This window comes from Ammodytes marinus, assembly GCF_949987685.1.
Source record: "Ammodytes marinus genome assembly, chromosome: 18".
In the NCBI taxonomy this organism is placed as follows: Eukaryota; Metazoa; Chordata; class Actinopteri; order Uranoscopiformes; family Ammodytidae; genus Ammodytes; species Ammodytes marinus.
In genome coordinates, this window is record NC_137222.1 from 4,961,298 (window position 1) to 4,982,857 (window position 21,560).

The 21,560-nt window shown below is 40.3% G+C and overlaps 2 protein-coding genes across 2 annotated transcripts in view; one reads left to right on the forward strand and one right to left on the reverse strand.

The window, feature by feature from the left end:
- Positions 1-323: 323 nt before the first annotated feature.
- On the reverse strand, positions 324-3,819 carry dtwd2 (DTW domain containing 2; the record flags this gene model as incomplete). Its single annotated transcript, XM_080046918.1, has 6 exons — positions 324-1,357; positions 1,851-1,979; positions 2,308-2,506; positions 2,771-2,865; positions 3,094-3,184; positions 3,653-3,819. The coding sequence occupies 6 exons, from the start codon at positions 3,817-3,819 to the stop codon at positions 1,178-1,180; spliced, it is 861 nt and encodes a 286-aa protein (XP_079903044.1). The 3' UTR covers positions 324-1,177.
- A 7,751-nt stretch (positions 3,820-11,570) lies between these two features.
- The window catches only part of homer1 (homer scaffold protein 1), a 16,241-nt gene continuing 6,251 nt past the window's right edge, over positions 11,571-21,560 (forward strand). Inside the window, exons 1-2 of the mRNA XM_080046275.1 lie at positions 11,571-11,926; positions 20,510-20,666. Coding sequence (XP_079902401.1) covers positions 11,922-11,926; positions 20,510-20,666 — 162 coding nt within the window. The 5' untranslated portion in view covers positions 11,571-11,921. The remainder of the gene's footprint in view (positions 11,927-20,509; positions 20,667-21,560) is intronic.

A 21,560-nucleotide genomic window follows, 5' to 3' on the forward strand; every position in this document is an offset into this window, starting at 1 on the left:
TGCGCAGTGCTTTATGCCAAAGGCAACTTCAAGGCAGATTACAAAATATACTGCTAGTAAGCAGCAATTAACCGTGACACAAAACACATACATTTATATTATTTCGAATATTGAATGGAAAGGCGAAGAACTGTATTATATCACAATGTATTGGTTGTCAAGTCCTACTGTCTAGGACACAACCTGCATGGATCACAATTAAGCCTAATGAGTTTGAGTTTTAATATTAAAAGCATCTCTGCAGATAATGTTTTCATTCAGTTCTCAGCATCTGAAATGGCAAATTTGATAGATTAAAATAAAAAAGACTTCCAATCCACGTTTACTTTATTAATGTTATTTATGACACAGAGGACCTTATGCTGACATCACATAGGCCTACAGCTCAATACAATTCTCTATCGCATTTTGTTGCTGCTGTATTGTGTGCGTCATGGAATATCGCATAGGTTTCAGTCAGAGGTATTTTGTAACATATCTGAATAAAGGTTTATGCTTATTATTAAAAAAAGACATCAGTGGAATCAGCCCTTCCAGATGTAACCATATAAAGTCAATCACACAAACAGAACCTCCATACTGTAAACCATTTTTAAAACAATAGAACTTAATTTAAAGGTGGAGTTAGTGATTCTGGAGAATTGTCAAAAACATTTTTTTTGTTAAAATAAGTGAATATCTTCTTTTGGTCCACTACCTGTCCGTACTGTGTGGGGGGACAAAATACAGCAAATGCACAGCCTACTCTCTATAAACTGGCATGTTGCTAGCCACGGTGGGCCACGTTGTGTACATACCCTTTGTGTACATACCCGTTTACAGAGCATAAGCTGTGTATTAAAACTGGATTTTTTTAGAGCGCAAAAACAGTACGGACAGGTAGCAGATAAAGAGATATGCAATGAATTTGATTATTTTGACAACATGTATTCTCCAGAATCGCTGACTGCACCTTTAATGTCAGACAATTAATAACACTAAAACTACAACTTTAACTTAAAACATAAATACATTTAACCAGCACACAGGAAAAAAAGAGAAAAAAAAAACTCCCTAAAAAGTCCAGTGGTTTCTGTGTGTCCAGCACCCTGCTATGTGCTTCCAGTTTGAAACAGTCCCAGCTGTGAGCGCAGATATGAGTGAGTGGAGTCTCGTTTTGCTGCTAGGTCCCTCCCCCTCATCTGGGGCAGACACTGTGGTCGGTGACGAGTTTCTCCATCCGTTTAATCTTGCGTTTGTTCTTGGGCATGGGTTTGTCGTACATGCCGTTCTTCAGCAGATGCTCTTTGCTGTGGTGGATCTGAGCGCCGTGCTGCAGCTGGAAGGAGCAAAGAGCGTTCAGGGGCCTCAGAAGAACCTGGGATGAGAAAATACAAGAACATGTTTATTTATAATTTTTTTTCATAATTTTTTATTTTTTTTGTCGGCCTTATCCTAGACACCTTAGGAGTGGACACGTTACAAAACATAATAAAGCACCACATTTTAAAAGTACATTCAAGGTCACTAGTTTATATAATTTCAATTAGATGAATGGAAAAAGTTATCATTTTCCATTGCAACCTGTGTTTTTGTGCAGTGGACTTGTCAGAAACACTTATGTATATACTGTACTGTGTCATGTGTGTTTTGGTAACATTGCTTTACTGATTCTATACTTTTGCATAAGGTCTGCAATAATAAATTATTTAACATTTTATGTTGAAAGGAGTCACTCGTAGCAGTAAAAACTATAACCTAACTCTGCATTTCCCCTTAGCTCTAAGCAGCGTTTTAAGATCTTTCAGCACGAGCGATAAGAAAAAAATAAAAGCGATAAGTCAATAATAATAATCATTTCATGTTGTCACCTCTTGTATGTCGTCGTTGCGCTCTAGGATGGACAAAGCGACTGCAGCACACTCCAGCGTGGACAGACAGATGTTGGAAGGTTGTGTTCGGATCACATACTGACTGGACAGAGTCCTGTTCAGCTGCACCTGGTGAATCAAAGCATAGGGGATCAGCACTGTTTACAAATTTGGCAATATCTAACTCTAAACTAAAATCTTACACACCTAAATGTACATCATGGACCTTTCATTTATACTAGTATGATTGAAGACATGTACTGGAAGTTAAATAAGCTAAACTCTTTTGCTTTGAGTTTTAGTTTGTCATTTCTTGTTTGTGAAGAAGTTTTACCCACCAGTGGTGGGTGTATAATAAGAAAAGCTTATATAGTCGAATGTGAACAGAAACCTCTTCTGTGTTACTGATAAAGGAATCCATTTAAACCCAAAATAGGATAACCGGCCTAGTACACACCTGTTTGGGCAGGTGGAAGAGGCTGTTTTTGAGGAACATGTTTTTGGCCTGGCTCCAGGTGCCGTCTATGATGATCACATTGTGTCTCACGGCGCCCACTTCCTGGTTCTGCACCAGCTCCTCCAGGTTCTCTGACTTTGGGCCGGGGTACAGGATCAACGTCCGGCTGTCCCGACACACTTCAGCCAGCTCTGGGTTCCTAAAAGGAGGAAAGACGGAATATCATTTTAAAAAAAAAATTATTTGACCTTGATTTATACAGGTTTCTGAAGACAGACCTGTTAAGACAACAACAGTACAACATAATAGTAGTAACAAACAGACAGGACATTAAGTACAAAGCCAATAAATCATTTGAAACGTAATAAAAAAACGTCAAAGTGCAACTGCGCAGTAATCAGAGGTTACAAAGTACAAACGCCTACAATTAACGTCTCCGGATAACAAAAAAAACGTTGCTTACTTTTCTTCATTGAATCTCCTTCCAACGATGACGTTACATTTTCCCTGTGGTAAACAGGCAGCGAGAAGAGGAACCGTGCGAAGAACTCTGCTCTCCTGAAAGAACACAAGTCAGGTGGTTAGAGTATTTTATTTCAGGTCATTCAAAATAAACAAGTAAAATGTCAAAAATAATAATAATAATAAGTTTTTTCAAGCTCAGGGATGTTTTAATGACCAGAGAACAGGAGGAATGATACAGCATTCAAACACTGTTTGTAAATGGACATGTGTTTTGATCATCAGACTATAATAATGTGAGACAGCCTGTGTCTTTGGTCTCACCTCTGCAGGATGCTGCACCACATACAGACACGTGGAGACGTCCAGCGGTTGAGATGGAAGAAAGGGGCAGAGACAAACCTTCTGAGGGCGACTGCATGGGAGGAGAGGTCAACACGTCAAGCTGGGATTAGATCATCCCAGAAATATACATACATACATTATATTATATAGGCTCATTCTTTGAGAAATGTTGAATATTAGTAACAACAAATCAGGTTCTTTAAGTGCAATATTTTGCCAAAATGCTTTTTAATATACAACTGAAAATAATTCCAAAAGATAGTCACACGTACACATAGATTGTTTTCAATGTGTAGATGTGTTCTAATTTACCATGTTGTTACATAAGCTACATTAGTCATTTACGTCAGTATGTATCTGTAGATAACATAGTTTACTGGACTATCGTTGTACCACATTTTTTTTAAAGTTTCTTAGATTGTGTTAGCAAGAATGTAAGAAAGAACAACTGTAAAGTAAGTAGGCTATTCCTATTCCATTCCCCATCACCATTCCTCAGTCCCTTCACTGAAGCGTGCCTGATAGTAAATGAGCTCACCGGCACCGTAAACACGTGGGTCTCCTCTCGCCCGCCTCCACCGGTAGAGCGGCCAAGTCCCCGAAGAAGTCGCATAACCCGTTCTCCACCGAGGAGTCTTCGTCCCCGGTGTCTGGACCGTTTTCCTCGGGAGAAACTGACGAGGAAACGCCGGGGACGTTGTCCATTGCGGAAGTGATCCTAGGAACCAAGCCTGAACCAAACACAGCGACACAGCGCCTACGAGCGACTTCCGGGATAGAAATATACAAAGTAGAAAAGACCGATACCTAGTTTGGTCCTACCTATGTTCTGCTTGGTTCAAAACATATTTTCGTCATTTTAGTATTTTATTAATTCGTATTTTTTAATGTTTTTATTGTGGCGAAAATAGTTTTATTTATGCTATATTTGCTTCTGTGCTGTACGTCTATGGCTGTGATACTTGTTTGGGTGAGTTATTAGGAAAGCTGTCAACTCGCAACTGCCACCTGTCGATGTGGAGGGAAAAGGTGAAGTTGGAGCATAGGGATAAACTTATTTGTAACACTGAGTGTCGCCAAAGACCCATTCAACCCGATAACAGCTCCAAACCTTTAGAAAAAAAATCCATTCTACGCATTAATTTCTCTTTAGGCTAGCCTATATTTTTTTTATACAACAATATAGGCTATAACATCCCCTCATTATCGGATCAGTTGAGATAGTGCTTTGGTTTATATTTTAAACACACACCTGCAAACCACAGACTGATATTGGTATTTGTATGTCTATTCCTATTTTTAAGGTGGTTCAAATGTTTGACCACCTCTTAACATCTCTGCTTTCATTGCATTTTCTATGTATGATATTTTTTTCTATCATTGCACCTCTATTTTATGGTATTGTATGTTACAAAGCACCCTGTAACTCTGGGTTTGAAAGGTGCTGGGCCTATAAAAATAAAGCTTATTATAATTGTGAAGAAAAATATCTGGAAGTGTGTTTTCAGTCTCTTTCTGAAGGTCGGCATCAGGCACGGAATCCCTGCTGAGCTCCAGATGGGACTGTTACAGTAAAACATAATTTAATACATTTAAAAAATGTGAATAATTCACGATTCATACACGCTTAAAATACATTGTGTAGGGTTAACACTCCACCGTCCAGTCCGTCAAAAAGCAACTATCCAAGGTCATAAACTAGTGTGATGTTTGGTAGGTACAATGCAGCAAACTGGTACACACACACACACACACACACACACACACACAGTTAAAATATTTTAATTTAGCATATCTTGTAGCATTTAGAAAAACATTAAGGATCAAACAAATAATTATCAGCTTCAGAGGATTAAAAATAACATTTGCTGTGCTCATGTTTGCACATAAGACAATTTTTTCTGTTTACAAGGGACTCCTTAGTTGAGAGGAGGTGTCAGGTTGAAAGCCAGAGATGCTTATTTATAGCCAAGGAAGATACTCTCTAATGTCACACAAACACAGACGCATGCGGTCTCACTCTAACCACTTTTTATTCACACTCATGACCCAAAGATCTCCCTTTTCAAACACGCTATGATTCATGCATTGTTTCCAGAAATACACTTTTAGAGACTGTAGGGTCAAGCTGGAAAAAACTAAGGAAAATATCCTCCTCCTGTTTCACATTTTAGTACGAGTCAAGCCAGATACACAGGGGCACAAATAATAAAAAGTAGACTAACATAAACAATATTTGGCACAAACAATATTTGATATATGAAGTTTTAAGACTTTACCTCCCATTATTGTAAGCTAATTCTACTAAGATCTTGATTACGGAAGGCAATTGACATTGAGGCGAGACACTGCAGGCAAAAACAGGTTTTTTCAAGCACTGGTCAATTTTGAATCCTCTTTCATACTACCGGTATATAAATAAAAGGTCCAAAATGAAAATGTAGGTGTTTATTTGACCAATCTTTGTCAGTTTGTATAATTATCCTATTCAACCAACTTTAATGGCTATTATCTCAACATAATTTTTTTTCAATACTACGAACCAAAAATCTCAACTTCTAAAGCACTTACATCAACTAAACTTCCGATGATCATTCTTAGAACTATTCAACCATGTTGTCAATTGTCTGATTTATGTTACATTTTGTTCTTAAAAACATGCAGAAAATGCAAACATTTCTGAAAAGTTTGTTATACAAAAAATATTTGTTTTAATGTAAGTTATTAACTGGCAAAGTTTCATGTTGACATCTGTAAGTTAAAAATGTTACCCTCAGTGTCCTGCGTTAAACATTGTAGCTGTAGCTCAGTTAAAGTATTATGCAGTTTCCTCTGTCTTTGGCCTGTTCACTTGGTACAGCTGTTGAAGTATCGCCTTTTTTGTCTGTTTCCACTGTTTCAGCTGCCTGTGATGGCTTAATATCGACCACTTCAGGTTCCGTCACAACGGCTACAGTCTCACTTTGTTCTACTATTTTAGTGTCTTTCTCTTCTTCTGCTGCATCTTTTAATGCATCCATGACAGTCACTTCATTGGTATCTTTCATACTTTCAGTTTGGGAGGGCTTAATTTCCTCTGAAGCCAACTCAGGCATATCCTCATGTTGAGCAACATTACAAGATGGCTGCATCGTGTCCTCTCCATCCCCATCACCCTCGTCCGCCGTCTCTGCGGGTGACGCCATCTCCTTCTCCTCCACCCTCCCTTCTTTACCACCGGCCTCTTCCGGTTCCTGTGTAATGACATCATCAACCCGAGTCAAAGGTGTCAGGTCCAGACACGCCTTAGGAGCAGATATTGACTTTTTCCTGGGAGGTGCAACCGGCTTTTGCACTTCCGAATCTTGTTTTTTCGATTCCTGCTCCTCATCTTTCTCATCCATAGCTGTAGGATCATCATCTGTGGTTCCCCAGTCAGGTTCCTCAGAAGGAAACTCAAAGCTTGATATGCTTAATGGATCTGCAACTTTTTCTACCTTGATGGAGACCTTTTTCTGGATCTTGCTTTTGCTCCTTTTCGTTGGTTTAGGCTCCCCTTGTACAAGGGATTGAGGGAATGGATCTACGTCAATCGGAGAAGAGTTGTCACTGGCCCTGAGGAAGTCTGTGATTTCCTCCTCTGGATTTGGATTATCTTCTTCTTCAGGCTTGGACAGCAGATCGCCCAAATCGTACAAATCTTGGGACAATATCCGAGCACCTTCTTCGTCTTCTTCTGGACCATTTCCTTCAGTTGGCTCCATTTCAACTACGGGAGTCTCATCTATAAGGGCGTATTTCTCCAAGTATCCTCTGGCCTCGCGGTCTGAATGCCTGCTATGGAAAGACTTCTCCGAGGTCATACTTTCTGCGTCCTCTTCTTTCTTGTAACTGCCGACCGCTTCCTCGTACAGGTCAGTGTAAAGAAATGCCATGGCTTGGGGCTCCTCCAGCAGAATTTGATCGATAATTTTGGGAGGTCCTTCTGGCAGAAATATCGGCGTAAGGATTTCGTCCTGGCCCTCGAACAAATTGGAACCGCTTGGTTTTGAGGGGAGTCTAACGGGCGTAGTTACTTCTTCTCTTTCTAGACTTTTGGGGCTTTCTGTACCACCGTAGAAGACCTCATCTAGTTGCTCACTGGTCATTTCCTCAAGACTTATGGTGTCTACTTTGTCATTATCCACTGATGTTGGTGTTGGTGTTGGGGTGGTGGTTTTAGAGTTCCCAGATATCTCAGTATCTTGGCTACTATTGGCAACATCCACTTCCTCTTCAACTTTTCCCTGATCGATTACAGCCGGACTTCCTGGAGCTTGGGCGTCAACCATGGTGAACGCCTCAAAGTAGTCCACATTCCCACCAGCTCCTTTGACGCCTACAGGTTTAGCCACCGGAGCACCAGGGGGATCCATTACATTTGTTGCCGAGATTTGTCGGGCCTCGGCCTGGTCCGCTCTTTCTGCATCTGAGATCATCTCATAATCCTGGGTGTCCTCAGCGGCTTTAGCAACGGTGCTCTCCTCCAGATAAGAGAGGTTGTCCACCATTACTTTGCTCTCCTCTTCGTCCACTGTAGCCAGTTTTGGAGGGACGACAATGTTCAGGATTTCAGAACCTTCCGACACCAATCTGAAAAGCCGTTGTTCTTTATCCACCCGAGGATCATTTGCGTCCTCTTCGTCTCCTTCTCCTTCGGTCTTCACATTTGGCTGTGAGTATTCTACTAACTCCGGCCTCCCCGAGATGTTTTCAGAACTGTCCATGAGGAGCTCCCTTTGTCTGTCTGCCTTTCTCACTCTTTCTTTAGTTTTCTTACGTCTTGAAATCAGCTCCTCGTCCATGACAAAGATGATCTTCCCTGCTGGAAAGGACCCAGGTGTGGCGGGCCGTACTGGAACTGGGGAACAGGGATCCACAGTTAGGGAGTTCCCAGCTTCGGATGCCCAGGGAGTGTTGCAGCGACTGGGGGTGGTCTCCCATTCGATGCCGCTGTCCTCGCCTTGCATAGTCACCATGGAGAAGGAAGAGTCCATCATGAGGCACTGCATCTTAGGCCGGACGTTGTCATCGTGGACGGCCTCACGTAAACTGACAGACAACGGCAACAGAAAAACAAAATGGCAGTTTGAGAAGACTCCACAAAATCTGCGCGCGTTTCACCAATGTGTGAAAGATTTAGAACATTAAAGCCATATTTGTTTATAGAGGTGTTTCTGTTATTTAGGGGGTGCACAAAATAGTAGAAACACCAGTCATTATAAGCTCTACTCACTACTGACTCAAAAATTACGATAAAGATTAATCAATACCTCTTTTAAACTGTTAAAAAAAACTGAATGATGGTAGTATTGGCCATATGATTGATGTATTATAATGCATTAGTTTAAGCTTGGTGTACCCCAAGCAAGTGTGCTTCCACCGACTGAGACACTCAAAACACACTTATAAACAAACACACACACACTCACACACACACACACACACACAGGTAATGGAATTTCCTACATTAATTCACAATTTTAGATGGGAATGTATCCAAAGAAAAAGAAAATATTCCTCAAAAGTGACTTAAGACAACAACTTGTTCTCTTACCATTATTAAAACTGTAAAGCAAAGCCCCGGCATACAAAATAATTGCCATTATACTAATACTAATATATACCAAATACAATATTTAGAATGAAAACTACCTGTTTCGAAGGTGCTCCACTTCATCGCTGACATCAAGGTTTTGTTCAGTACTATCTTCAGGGGTCAACGCTGTCATCTCAGCGTCGACATCTGAACGTTCAAAATCTCCCATCACAGTATCCATTGTTGTAAAATCTTCAAAATATAAAATATGCTTTAGCCTCTCGCCCTAACTAAGCGCTGCTCTGTTGATGATACTCTCAGTGACCGGACTTGAGTTGAGTTTTCAAGCTCAGCGTAATCTTGAAATAGAAAACTGGTCTTCCAGTGTTTCACGTGAAGCATTTGCAACATGCAGGGAGGTTAATTTGTCATCTGTGGCCGCATGAGTTGAACCTTTGCGTTTGGCATATCTGATAAATAGGTTAGAGTGGGTTGATGTGTTGAATTTGAGTCGTAAAATGAAGTAAATAACTCTGGATTTATTTTTTCTTGCAAGATCTAAAAATAATGTGTTTATGGTAGCCTATACGTCATGGCTCTGTATGTAACTGATAGGCTGATAATAATGTTAACGGTGTACAGTTTGGTTTGTAGTTGTGTACAAGGGATCAAAGAAAATCCCATATTAAGCTTTACCAGTTGAAAGTTCACTGGTAAAGAAAAAAACAAATTATATCACATATGTATGGGCTCCTGCCGTGCACCTTTTGAATCATCAAAGTTAGCCTGTATTTGAAAATCAGCAAAATTTCTTCCATCTTAATCCATGTAATATAATGAAATGTCAACCATGCACCTGCTTATGTCCGTCTTGCACTGTGACACTGACACGGATACTGCAGGCGACATGAAAGGCTGGAAGAGCCGGGGAGAGATTTTCCTTATAGTCAACAGGTTGTATCTGGGCAAACGTTGTATTCGTGTGTAAACTAGTCTAGTTCTGCAAACCATAAACTGCCACTGATACTGGTATTAAACCATGTGTTTCCATATTTAGATCATTTACTACAAATCCTATTTGCTAAACTAACAGTAAACAACCATGAACTAATACAAGGGTTTTACTAAGGGTTCTACTAGTGATAGAATATAACAAGTAGCTTACATATACTCAAGTAGTATATTACTTAAGTGCAATTTTGACATACTTGTATATTACTTTTTCCGTCTGGTATTCAAAATAACCAACCTCAACGCTGCTAATAAGAGTCAGAAGGATTAATCGAATAATATATTTAGAATAAAACACTCAAAGGGGTTTTTTTTCTGATCAATATGTGTTAACTCTTATTTTGTATTGCTAATAAAGATCACACACTTCAGTACTGGCTATATCAATAACTGTCCACAAGATGGCAATCATCAGTAGCACACAACTCATATGCTCAATGTTGTTATAAACTTACTACAGTATTCATTGTGACATTTTTGAGTGGGGATGAATGACATTTAATACCTGCTGGGTATCACAGAACAGTCCTTTATAAGATAAGTTAATATAAAACCCTATACTGGATTGAGGTATCATGGCATCATCAGGAGATAAATAACTGCAAATAAATAAAGACAATACAAGTCCAAGTATAAAATATGAAAATAAGAATTAATTTGAAAAACTGGGGTTAAATTGGTGATATGATATCAAATATAATAGGCCTATAGTTTAGAACTACAGCTGGTAAGATAGTTAGCATTATGGTAGGCTATTGAATGAATAGTATTATTATATAGGCTACTATACAATTATAACAGCCTAGATTCAGTTGGGCGGTATAACCACTAATACTCCTGTATTTGTTTGTGTTTTTATCATAGACTATATATAAATATATATATAGTTTTATCATGATTTTTATACAGCAAAACACACCGGATGTGAGGAAACACATTATTGCCAATTACGTCAAAATGTCCAAGTGGAAACGTGATGACGTAGACAGCTAAATGCTCCCCACGGAGCGGCCAGCGGCGGAGGATGGAGCCGAGCAAGTGAACGAGATGCGGGCCGATGATGAAAGAGGATGAACCGGCCCAGACGGAGGAGCATCAGCATCACGTTTTTGGCATCATTTGAAAGATTGATTCCCCGGTTGGCTAAATGTACATATTAGACAAAAGGAAAGAAAATCCAGCTTGTTTTAGATGTGACTGAACACACATCAACACTATAACGTTTCGACGTGTCTGTGAAGCTGAGGTACTCTTTTAAGGATGATGATGATGAGGACGTTAAACCCTGGAGTTTTCTGTATTATTTTCCTCCAAAATTTGAGATGAATATGCTACCCTTTGAAGGAAGATGTCTACCATCACCATCATCACCAAAGCGGCGTTAAAGGTCGCACTAGCGCCAGTTAAAAACACCCTGTTGGTTGGAGGACTTTTGAATGGCGAGAAAGAGACAGGCAGCGTCTGAAGCTGGGATTTATGAACAGATTGACGGAGTGAATGTGAGAAGATTTTTTTTTCCTTTTCGGCGCTGTACATCTACAGTTCGTCAGATTTCACACATACACTGATGTGAGCAGCCACCGGTTATAAACTGCTGTCAACGGTTACCAATGGTTATGAACTGTCATCACCTCAAGCTACTAATGGTTGGATAATCTTATTTTGAGAACGTGCGCTATTTTACCGGGTTGACTATTTATTTTTCAACCTCTTTCGACATTTTCACTTTGCTTTGTTGAAAACAAGGCAACTTCACAAGCTTAATTTGGTTATACATCACCCCGCCTTTCATTTTACTGTCAGTGTCGCCCCGAGTTCATCTCGTTAATCCTCGTTTAGCGCTTTCACTGAGGAGTTTTTTTTTATTCAGCTAGCTTTCAAGCTAACGGGTAGCAACTACTGTCTAGTCTACTAGCGTCCGCGCGCTGTTGCCGTTGGTTTCTCCGCTGTCATCATGCTTGCGCCGACACGCTTGCTCGAATGAAACCAACACCCCTCCAAAAATGTACGCGAGGGCATAACAACAACACCACCACCGCTACCGCCACCAAAGCCAGTGAGTCATGTCGGACTGAGCGCAGCAGCACCGTGGCTCCCGTCAAGTCACAACAACCAGAGCGGCTTTAGTTGGAGAGAGAGAGAGAGAGAGAGGGGATCAAGAGCTGGAGCTCGAGCCCTGTTCACACAGACCACAGAGGATCATTGTATCGACTCAACTTAACCACCAAATCCTGCAAAAATGGGGTATGTAGTTAACTTGCAGTGAAATGAAAATGTCATGCTACAGTTGTCCCTCTTCGTGGTTGACTTTGCTTGTTTTGTTCTTGTAGATTTTAGCAAGCCCCTCAGTGGCAAAATATATATGTGTGGGTGTGTGTGTGTGTGTGTGTGTGTGTTTGTGTGTGTGTGTGTGTGTGTGTGTCAGCTGCACATTCTTGTCAAACACTGTGTTAGCTAGCCACCCATTGCTAACTGTATGAAGTACTCCTGCTGTCATCTCTTGACACCTCGGCAGTGCATGATGAATGCTTGGCCCTACAGCAAACTGCCCCCAGAGAGATATAACACTAAACCACACACTAGCAGAGCTGTCCATCACTATATCCACTCACTCTCTCTCTCTCTCTCTCTCTCTCTCTCTCTCTCTCTCTCTCTCTCTCTCTCATACACACACACACACACACACACACACACACACACACACACACACACACACACACACACACACACACACACACACTGACATTTTAGATTACTGAAGCCCAAAAGATTAGGCTGTAATGAAGCGGACTACTGTTGAATTCCTGACACAGAGCAGGTCAAGTATCAAAGGGCACGATTTTGTACAGTGATTTGAAAAAAGAAGAAAAAAAGAAGGATGTTTTGGATGTGATGATCATGTTCTTTTTATACTAACAACAATTCTGAAAATAAGATAATGTTTCCAAGTTAGCAAGTTAATTGTGATCTTAATATCAATCGAAAATAATCGCAACCATGATTTTTGCCATAATGGAGCTGCACCAGTTTACAAGGAGCACAAACATCATATTTTGTGCTGCTAAGGACGAAAAGCAGAAGCGACATAAATCCCCATCAGACCATAATGTTGATTTCTCCTGCTCGTAGCTGAACCTGCAGATGTGTGGTGACTCCTGATCAAGAGCGACCTAGTTCTTACTCCAGATGAAAGCCAGAGGATGTAGCATGTGATTGGTTTGTTGTCATATTGTGGTGGGGGGTGGGGATTGAGGGGGGGGGGGGGGGGGTGGTTATACTGCTTACCTCCTCATGCAAAGAACATCCTCTGTGATTCTCAAGGTTTTTAATCCAGTCCACAATCAATTCCTCAGACGTAGAAGAACGAGCGTGTCCTCCTGTATGTGTGTGTGTGTGCACTTACTGTCTTAAAGATGGAGTCAGCGATTCTGGAGAATGCTTGTTGGCAAAATACATTTTTGTCCAGATAAGTCAATACATCCTCACGATATGCTACTTGTCTGTCATGTGTGTGCGCTGTTAATACACAGCCTAGGCTCCGTAAACTGGTAACAAATGGTATGTTACCAAAAGGGGCCCGCCGAAGCTGGCAACACCCCATTTACAGAGCCTAGGCTGTGTATTAACACCAGATATTTTTTCAGCACACTAAAGCCGAAAATATCCTTGCTGTTAACTACCTGTGCATGACGTCACCAATGCATATCCTTCGTTTATTTGAAGTGTTGGTGGTGCACGTCCTCAAAAATTAACGTTACGCGTCCGTAGGTCCATTAACCATGATTAACAGGCATGTACATAGTTGAGTATGTGAACAAATATGTTATCTATGTCTATGCAAACACGTGGTTGAACAGCAAGTATATCTTCGGCGGTAGGCTACAGATAGTCGATTGTGAGGAGATATTGACAAAAAGTGATTTTGACAACAAGCGTTCTTCTTGATCACTGACTCCATCTTTAATTAGCAAGTCAGACTTTATGCTACTCCAACAAGTCCTGTATAGCTTCTGTTCTTCTATAATAGATTTGTGTTGTAAACATGCTGTTCCTCTTTAAACTTGGCACTCCTGAATGGAACACCGTCCAGGAGCAATATTTTCTACTTTACTGCATGTTTTCACTGGAAACAGAAACATATTTTGGGTGCAGCAGTGGCGGTAGCAACTGACCTTTTTGTCTCAACAATTCATGTCTGAGGGAGTGAGCACATAACATACAGACAGATTTGTTAGGGTTATTGAAAAGTCTCTTATGCTTTGGTTAATGTTAGTTTATTTCACGTATAAACAATATAAACAGTTTTAATGCAACATTAAAGTACATGTGTGGGTGCCGTGCGACAAACCTGTACAGGCTTGTATGAGAAACCACACCCAAAAAAAACATTTGAATATTAGAATACAACACAATAAAAAAAAATCAAATTAATCTGTTTTGCTTAGATGACATAAAGCACAACAGATACCGGTATTTCTACAACAAATGTTTTACTTTTATTCGCCGACAGGACTTAATATAGCTGTGGATAATTCACTGAAATATAGGACAATGTGTGTTAATTCTGATGTAATTTGGTGCATAATGACTTTGCAGATGCCAATTTCCTTAACCTCACTTTAACCATTGGTTCTTTTTTCTCACACACAAAGGAGACCATCAGTGCAAAGAAAGATGTTTTCATATAGTTTTTATTACTCCTTTTGGTCTGGTCGCACACCCAGTCCGATTTTCGGTTCGCGCGTGCAGGCTCTATGTTCACATATCCGTATTGGTCGCAGATTTCAGTGTAGCGCAGCAACGCGATTTGAGAAGCCTATCCCTCCAGGTGAGGGAAGGGGAGCGGGAGCCTTGTTTGAGACAGTTATTTGTCGTCATAATGACTGATAACGGGGCTGAACCATCAAAGAAAAAAAAGAAAATGCAATGAAGAAAAGCTAAAAGGGAGAGCGAGGGAGAGTGGTAGACGGGCGGGAGGGCGTTGCCAAGCAACGTATACACAATTTCACGGAGCGAACTAGACTGCAGTGTTTACTCCTAAATTAATGAGCGGTAGCCTTAAAGTTTACTTTGCCTCACCATCATCAGATGACCATTATTCATCTGAAATAGTCATTATTTACAACAACATAAACACATTACCTCATCGTGATCTATACTAACTGCCGTCTCTCTTTCATTCGCTTTCTGTGAAGACACATAATCTTTCAGCTCCGTGAGAGAGAGTAGTTAGGCGACACTGCATCAACTCATTGCAATCAGGTGTGTGTAGCACTTACTTGCATTAGTTGATGCTGTGTCACTAACCACTCTCACGGAGCCGAAAAGAGTACGGTGCCCTCACACTTTCAACACACGGACATGCACTATATTGTTTCCTGATCATTTGAATCTCGCACACCCGGCACAAGCTAGAAAACAGCTTTACGACAGCTGGCGTCGCAAAAATACTACCGCTTTTGTCCAAAGGGGCCGCCAACGGACAAAGCTACTCGTAGTGGCTTTAACGTTTGTCAATTGAGCGACTCCAAACCTTCTGTACAAATGCAATGAAGTACGACGGTCTGGTGGGACCAGGCTGTCTTCACTGCTGCAACTGCCAAACAAATATGGAAGCGTGCCAGCAACTCTCTCTTCAGTATCGACCTCCACCCACATGATCTTGTCGGCTGCGATCAATCGACTTGTTGTCTATTTAATGAGCCTAATCTCAGCTTTGTCATGCTACTGGCTCGGGAGCTGCATCAGCTTTATTGGGACTGTGTCTGTCATCATCTCTGAAACATACAGTCGCTGTTCTCACAGGGAGACAATGGTTGTCCATATCCATGATTGCTCTACTGTAGTGTTATTGCAGAGTAAAACACATTCTTGCATTTTGACTGTTTGCATAACAGTATATTTTCAAGCTTCCCTGAGATTTTATTCCAAACATAAATCATATTTTTAATGGACACAGCCTTCGTTCCCCGCTGACTCCAAATGGTTCATTAACGCCAAGTAATGAAGTGATCATTATGGTTTATTTTGTGTTGTGGAACATTTGACATTATGAACTTCAAGCCAATTTTTATATTTATTTGATGTTTCTCCATGCATTATTTATTTCAATGTTTTGTTTTGGAAGACACGAAGAGAATGGATTCTGTGTGCCACTTTACAACATGTGAAGAAGGCGACTTGTGCATGTTTTAAACACTTCTGTACGTGTTCATTTGTACATAAACAGTTAACACACTTCTTGCTCTCAGTGTGAAAGCCTGGTGGGCGGCCAGTCGCTGGTAGAGCAGCAAAGAAACACAGCAGATGTGAATTATGAATGCACTGGGATGTGGGTCTCTCTCGCACCTTCCTCTGATTCATAACGTCCTTCAACTTCAATTCTTCCACTTCCCTTTTCCCCGGCAGTACACGGTCACATATTTGATGTAGAGTTTATTAAATTTTTTTAAATCGTGGGGCAGTGCTAGCGATGTTGCTCTAGTAAAGGCATTGTCAGTTCACTATTTTTCTGTCAACAACTGTTAGAATGTCAGGAAGTCTCGGACAAACACTAATTCTCTCTGAAGGATGAAGCTTATGCTGAGTTTTGTGATCCCCTGACTTTTACTTTAGCGCCACCATGAAGTTGACATTTTGTTTTTTTAGTAAAGTGTCTCAAATGCTGTCCGAGCAACTTGGAACTTTAGTACAGGCATTCATTGTTCACAGAGAATGACGCCTACTGACTATTCCCAGTAGTGCAAGAAGCAGGTCAAAGTTGTCTTTTTACTCAGTGAAATGGCTCAACGTCTACCAGACGAATTGGCACATAGTTTGTACAGACGTGTATGGTTCCCATATAAGGAATCCTAGAGACTTTAACGTCGGCATGCCAACGCCAACATGGTGATGTTAAGCTGGCGTGATGTTCACAATATTAGATTAGCACGTTAGCACCCTAATATTTGCTAAGTAGAACAGTATTTATTTAGCATTATTTGGTCATAAACTTTTTTCTTTTGACCCGGTATGATGATGCTGAGAAGTCACATCTCACCAAAGTTATTGCAATGCATCCTCACGGGGATATGAACGTCTGTACTGAATTTCATGGAAAATATCCTTCCAAAAGTTGTCGAGATATTTCACTCAAAACCACAACTGTGAACATTATGGTGGCTCTAGAGGAAAAGTAAAGGGATCACCAAAGTCAGTAGTAATCATTCTCCAAAGGATTTACTGCAAATCCAACCGATGTGTTTTAAGATATTTCAGTCTGTAGTCAAAGTAATGGACTGACCATCCCTACATCTGCTCGTGTGGCTAAAACAGCTGTGTCATGCTATACAGATAGTGACCGTCTGTAAGTGTTATGGTGACCATGGTTACCATTCTAATAATGTTTGTATCTGAAACCGGTATCAAAATGCAAAATGGGAATCAAAAATGCAAATCGTAATCACTCCCAAGTTTCTGCTGCATTAAGTCACGGTCTCAGGGACAATTGAGATCAGCTTTCAAACACCTTTCTCACTCTGAAGAACCAGATAGAAACAAACAAGGTCTAATTAGCAACTAAATAAGATACAATGTGATATTTTGGCTCTTAAATCTGTGTTGCTACTAGGATGCGCATACATTTTGATTTTTTTCCGAAACCAGAAAAAATTAAACACTTAGCCGAAGGCCAAATGCCGAATGTTTTTTTCAGTTTTAATAAGTACATTTCAAAATCTGCGACTCATGTCTCAACGCTGTTTTTTTTTTTTTTTTTTTTTTTAACCTTTATTTATACAGGTATATCCCATTGAGTCCGAAGACTCTTTTACAAGGGAGACCTGTTCCCATTTACACGTTACCATTCACACACCGATAGCAGGCTAACTATCGACATTCACACGAGGCAAGGTGGGTGAAGTGTCTTGCCCAAGGACACAACAACTATGACACAGGTGGCAGGGCGGGGATCGAACCTCCAACCCTTTGATCATCGGCCGACCCGCTCTACCAACTGAGCCACAGTCGCCCAATTGGTTGCTAATTGATCGCATCATCAATAACGTCACTGTTTAGTTTTTTATAAATATATTTACTATTATTCTGTCTCATCACTTATCTGGCCAAACACCAAAAGTATTTTTTGCTATATAATTTCCTGGTGGAAATTTGAATAAACTAAAACAGGCTCTTTTTATTTTGACTGGTTTAGTGTAGCAGTATAGCTTCATTCATAATATGTCTGTCTACCACGTAGATTTCATTACCTGGGCCTCCGTTGGGACGCAGTGATTCCCCACTCTCTGAACCTCTCGTCACGTGTCAGTGTGTTAATTGAGTCAGCAGACTGGAGCCTCGGCAGATTGTTATTTAAAGATAGACACAGTTAATTAGAGACGAGGTGATAATGTGAGGGTGTGCATAGGATTCACACACCGGCTTAAACATAGGCTAAACGGCTCAACAGTGGAGAAGACAAGAATATACTGAACTATTCTGTCATTATTTGATATAATTGTGATTTTTCTCTACTTTTCTCTATTTATTTGTACTTGTGCTGCAATACCTGACATTAATTTTTATTAAAATAATGAATTAAATGTTTGTATTTTTTCGATGTGCGTCACCAACTACATCTCTCTTTTCTGTGGAGGTGTTGTGCATGTCACTGGCCATCATAAAAGCATTTTATTTCCTTGGACATGATTTGCTTACAGCGAATATTTCCTATAATCAAATCAGGATATGTTCGGGGACCAGCTATTATGTAACAACGGCAAATCAGGTTTAAAAGACAGGAGAGTTAAGTACAGCTAGTTACTTCTGCTTAAAAGGACCTTTTAGGATGAGGACTAACCGGTCTGGTGTTGTGGCTGAATATGCTGGAATGTAAACGCCATAAAGAGAGTCTTATGTTAAAGCTTTAACTCTGTCTGTTGACAATACACAGTGAGGAAATGCCATACAATACTATAAAGCTTATGGTGTTATGCGAGTGAGGTTAAGTCACTGCTACTAGTGAGCTAGTTAGAAGACTTGCTTAAAGTTTGCTGCTAATGTTAAAGTAGGCAAACGGAATGTTAAAATGATTCCTTAAAGCTACTTATAGTTGGTAACTAAATACAGAGAAAGTTTGTGTAGCTGATTTTTCGAAATTTCAGTTGTGTAATTTCTAATAGACCAGCACATAAAGAAAGGCTCCTGTTCAATTGAATCTATCTCTATTAAATCTATTTAAAAAAATAAAACAGAAAACATGTGCTTGCTATAAAGCAGTTTGATTCAAACCAAGTATTTGCAGGATACATTTGTGATATTAGGAGGAACGTGGGAGAGCAAACTGTGTTAAATTCAGCCAACTGAAAAATGGAAACTAATGATCTACTTTGGAGATAGATAGTTAATGTGTTCACTAATGCTCCCGGAGAAGATGAAATACATCTTTAGCCTCATTTTCAAATGGAGAAAATGAACCAGTTTCAGACACTTGCCAATAGAAAGTCGCCACATTGATTTGACTGATTGAAAACCTGCTCTAACAGTCAAACACAGTCAAAAGTGTCAATTAGCAATTTTATTTGATTTATTTTTTAAAGGGTGTTGAAGTGATTTTTTTTCTCCAAATAAGATCGATGTTCTTCACAGGTCATTTGGTTAATCAGTCTGTCAATACTGTGACAGGGTGGCCTAGATCAAAACCTGCCCCGTGGTGTTTGTCCCTATGTTAACCGATTGTTAGGCCATAATCCTTTTTAACAATGAAGCGCACTGTGGCGTTTGAGTCTCAATGACAAGCGCTTTGACACAGGAATCTGACTGTAGATGTTATCAGATCAGCAGTTCTCCACTTAGAAACCAGACAGAAGACACACACACACACGCACACACACACACACACACACACACACACACACACACACACACACACACCGACAGACAGCCGGGGGTTTGCATACTGGGAAAACAAAGACATGCACTGTCTCGGACTAAAATTTTAATTTGCTCAAATAATCTTCTAACTATGTACAGTGTGTTCTTTATCAGGAAATGCTACTGGTGCAAATCAGTCACTCAGGAAGTTATTCAGTTCATACATGCGGCCACATCTAGCCTCCGGGTAACTAGAAATCATTACTTCATTACTACAGTTAATCGATTTAACCCAATTTGTGGCGAGCTTTGTCCTCTAGTACACACTATAGTACTTTATCATTTGTCTGATTTATCCATGAATCACTCATCAGAAAATAGTCAAAAAATGCAGAATGCTATAGGCGACATCTTCAAATGTCTCTTGTCAAATGTCAACATCCAAATATATTCAATTATACACACTGTGATTAAAAACAGAAAGGCAATAACTTCTCACATCTGAGAACCAGGGCATTGTGACTGACATGACATTTGGTACAGCCATTTAACGCCAAGCAACATCAAGTCATTTTTTGAAATTGTGTATAATACTTTGGTTCATGAGCAAATACCGGTACCTATCCACTCATAACATCGTCATCAGTTGGTACCTTGCGTTTAGTGCTAATTAGCATGTAGCTCAAAGCTCCACTCACTTAGCACAGCCTCAAAGAGTTAGAATGTTAGCATTGTCGGTCTGTTGGTATAAATCTGTGTCTACTTGGATAGAGTAATTTGCTGGTGAATGGTTGATGTGGCAACAGCAATCACTTAGGCTCGAGGGGTTTGTCTATTTTGGTGCGACCAAAGCCTGTTTTTCTCCTCCTCATGGTGCAGTGTTCAATTACACACAGCACATATTTTAGGCTTAACCTCAGAGTGGAGGCACTTTGACCCAGATTGTGATTTCTCCATCATTGTGTCCCTGTGTTACAGAGAGCAGCCCATCTTCAGCACGCGGGCTCACGTCTTCCAGATCGACCCCAGCACCAAGAAGAACTGGGTGCCCACCAGTAAACATGCCGTCACCGTCTCCTACTTCTATGACAGTACCAGGAATGTATATCGGATCATCAGTCTGGATGGATCCAAGGTAATCTTTTTGAGATGTATGGGAGGTTCCAGTCCAAATACACCACTACTACAGCTTTGGACAACAAGTGTACAGTGTATAGATTCTAATAGTAGAATCCCTACACTGTATCTCCTCATGATCCGCAACCTGTTCATACTGTGTGTGCACTGATTCATTTTTTTTTTGTTAATACATAGCCTAGACTCTGAACCATATTTTGTCCAGCACACTCAGTACAAACAGGTAGGGAATCGTGAGAAGATTATTCTCTGATTTTGACAAAGTGTGATTTTGACAACATCCATTCGCTGACTTCACCTTTAGGGGAATCTGGTTAGGATTTGGAGATACATCCATAAAGAATAATATCTATAAAACACCCATTATCAACCCCAAAAATAAGCATTTCCTTCTCCTGTGCCGACATTATATCTCAAATTAAAATGATTTAGATAGATTTAGATTTTTGAACCCATCCGATGTCAGCCTGTCTGACTTGTTTTCCTCAGCCTGGCCTCTCTGTGCTCAGGCCTGTCATATTTATGTGGCTGTGAGTATTTTAGTCTTGAGAGAGGTGCAGGGGTGGAGTTAGCACAGTTATGTAAGAGCCTCTCCGGTTCACTGCTGCTGTAGTTGGACCAGCAACTTCTGCTGGAAATAGTTTCTTATAATCCAAGAAAAAGAAAAACTCACAAAGACCCACTGTTGCTTTTCTCGCTGGTTTTGTTATTTTACAAATTCCAGAAGATAAGAGAGAAAGCTTGGGAGAAAACCAATGTATTTGGAAACTTTTAAATGAAAGTGCATATTCCAGTGGATTTCCTAAACTAGTTGTAACCTCTTAAAACACAATATTATCTGCTTGCGAAATCCTTAATTTCTACCAGACCTGATTGCTGTCCTTGTGTTACT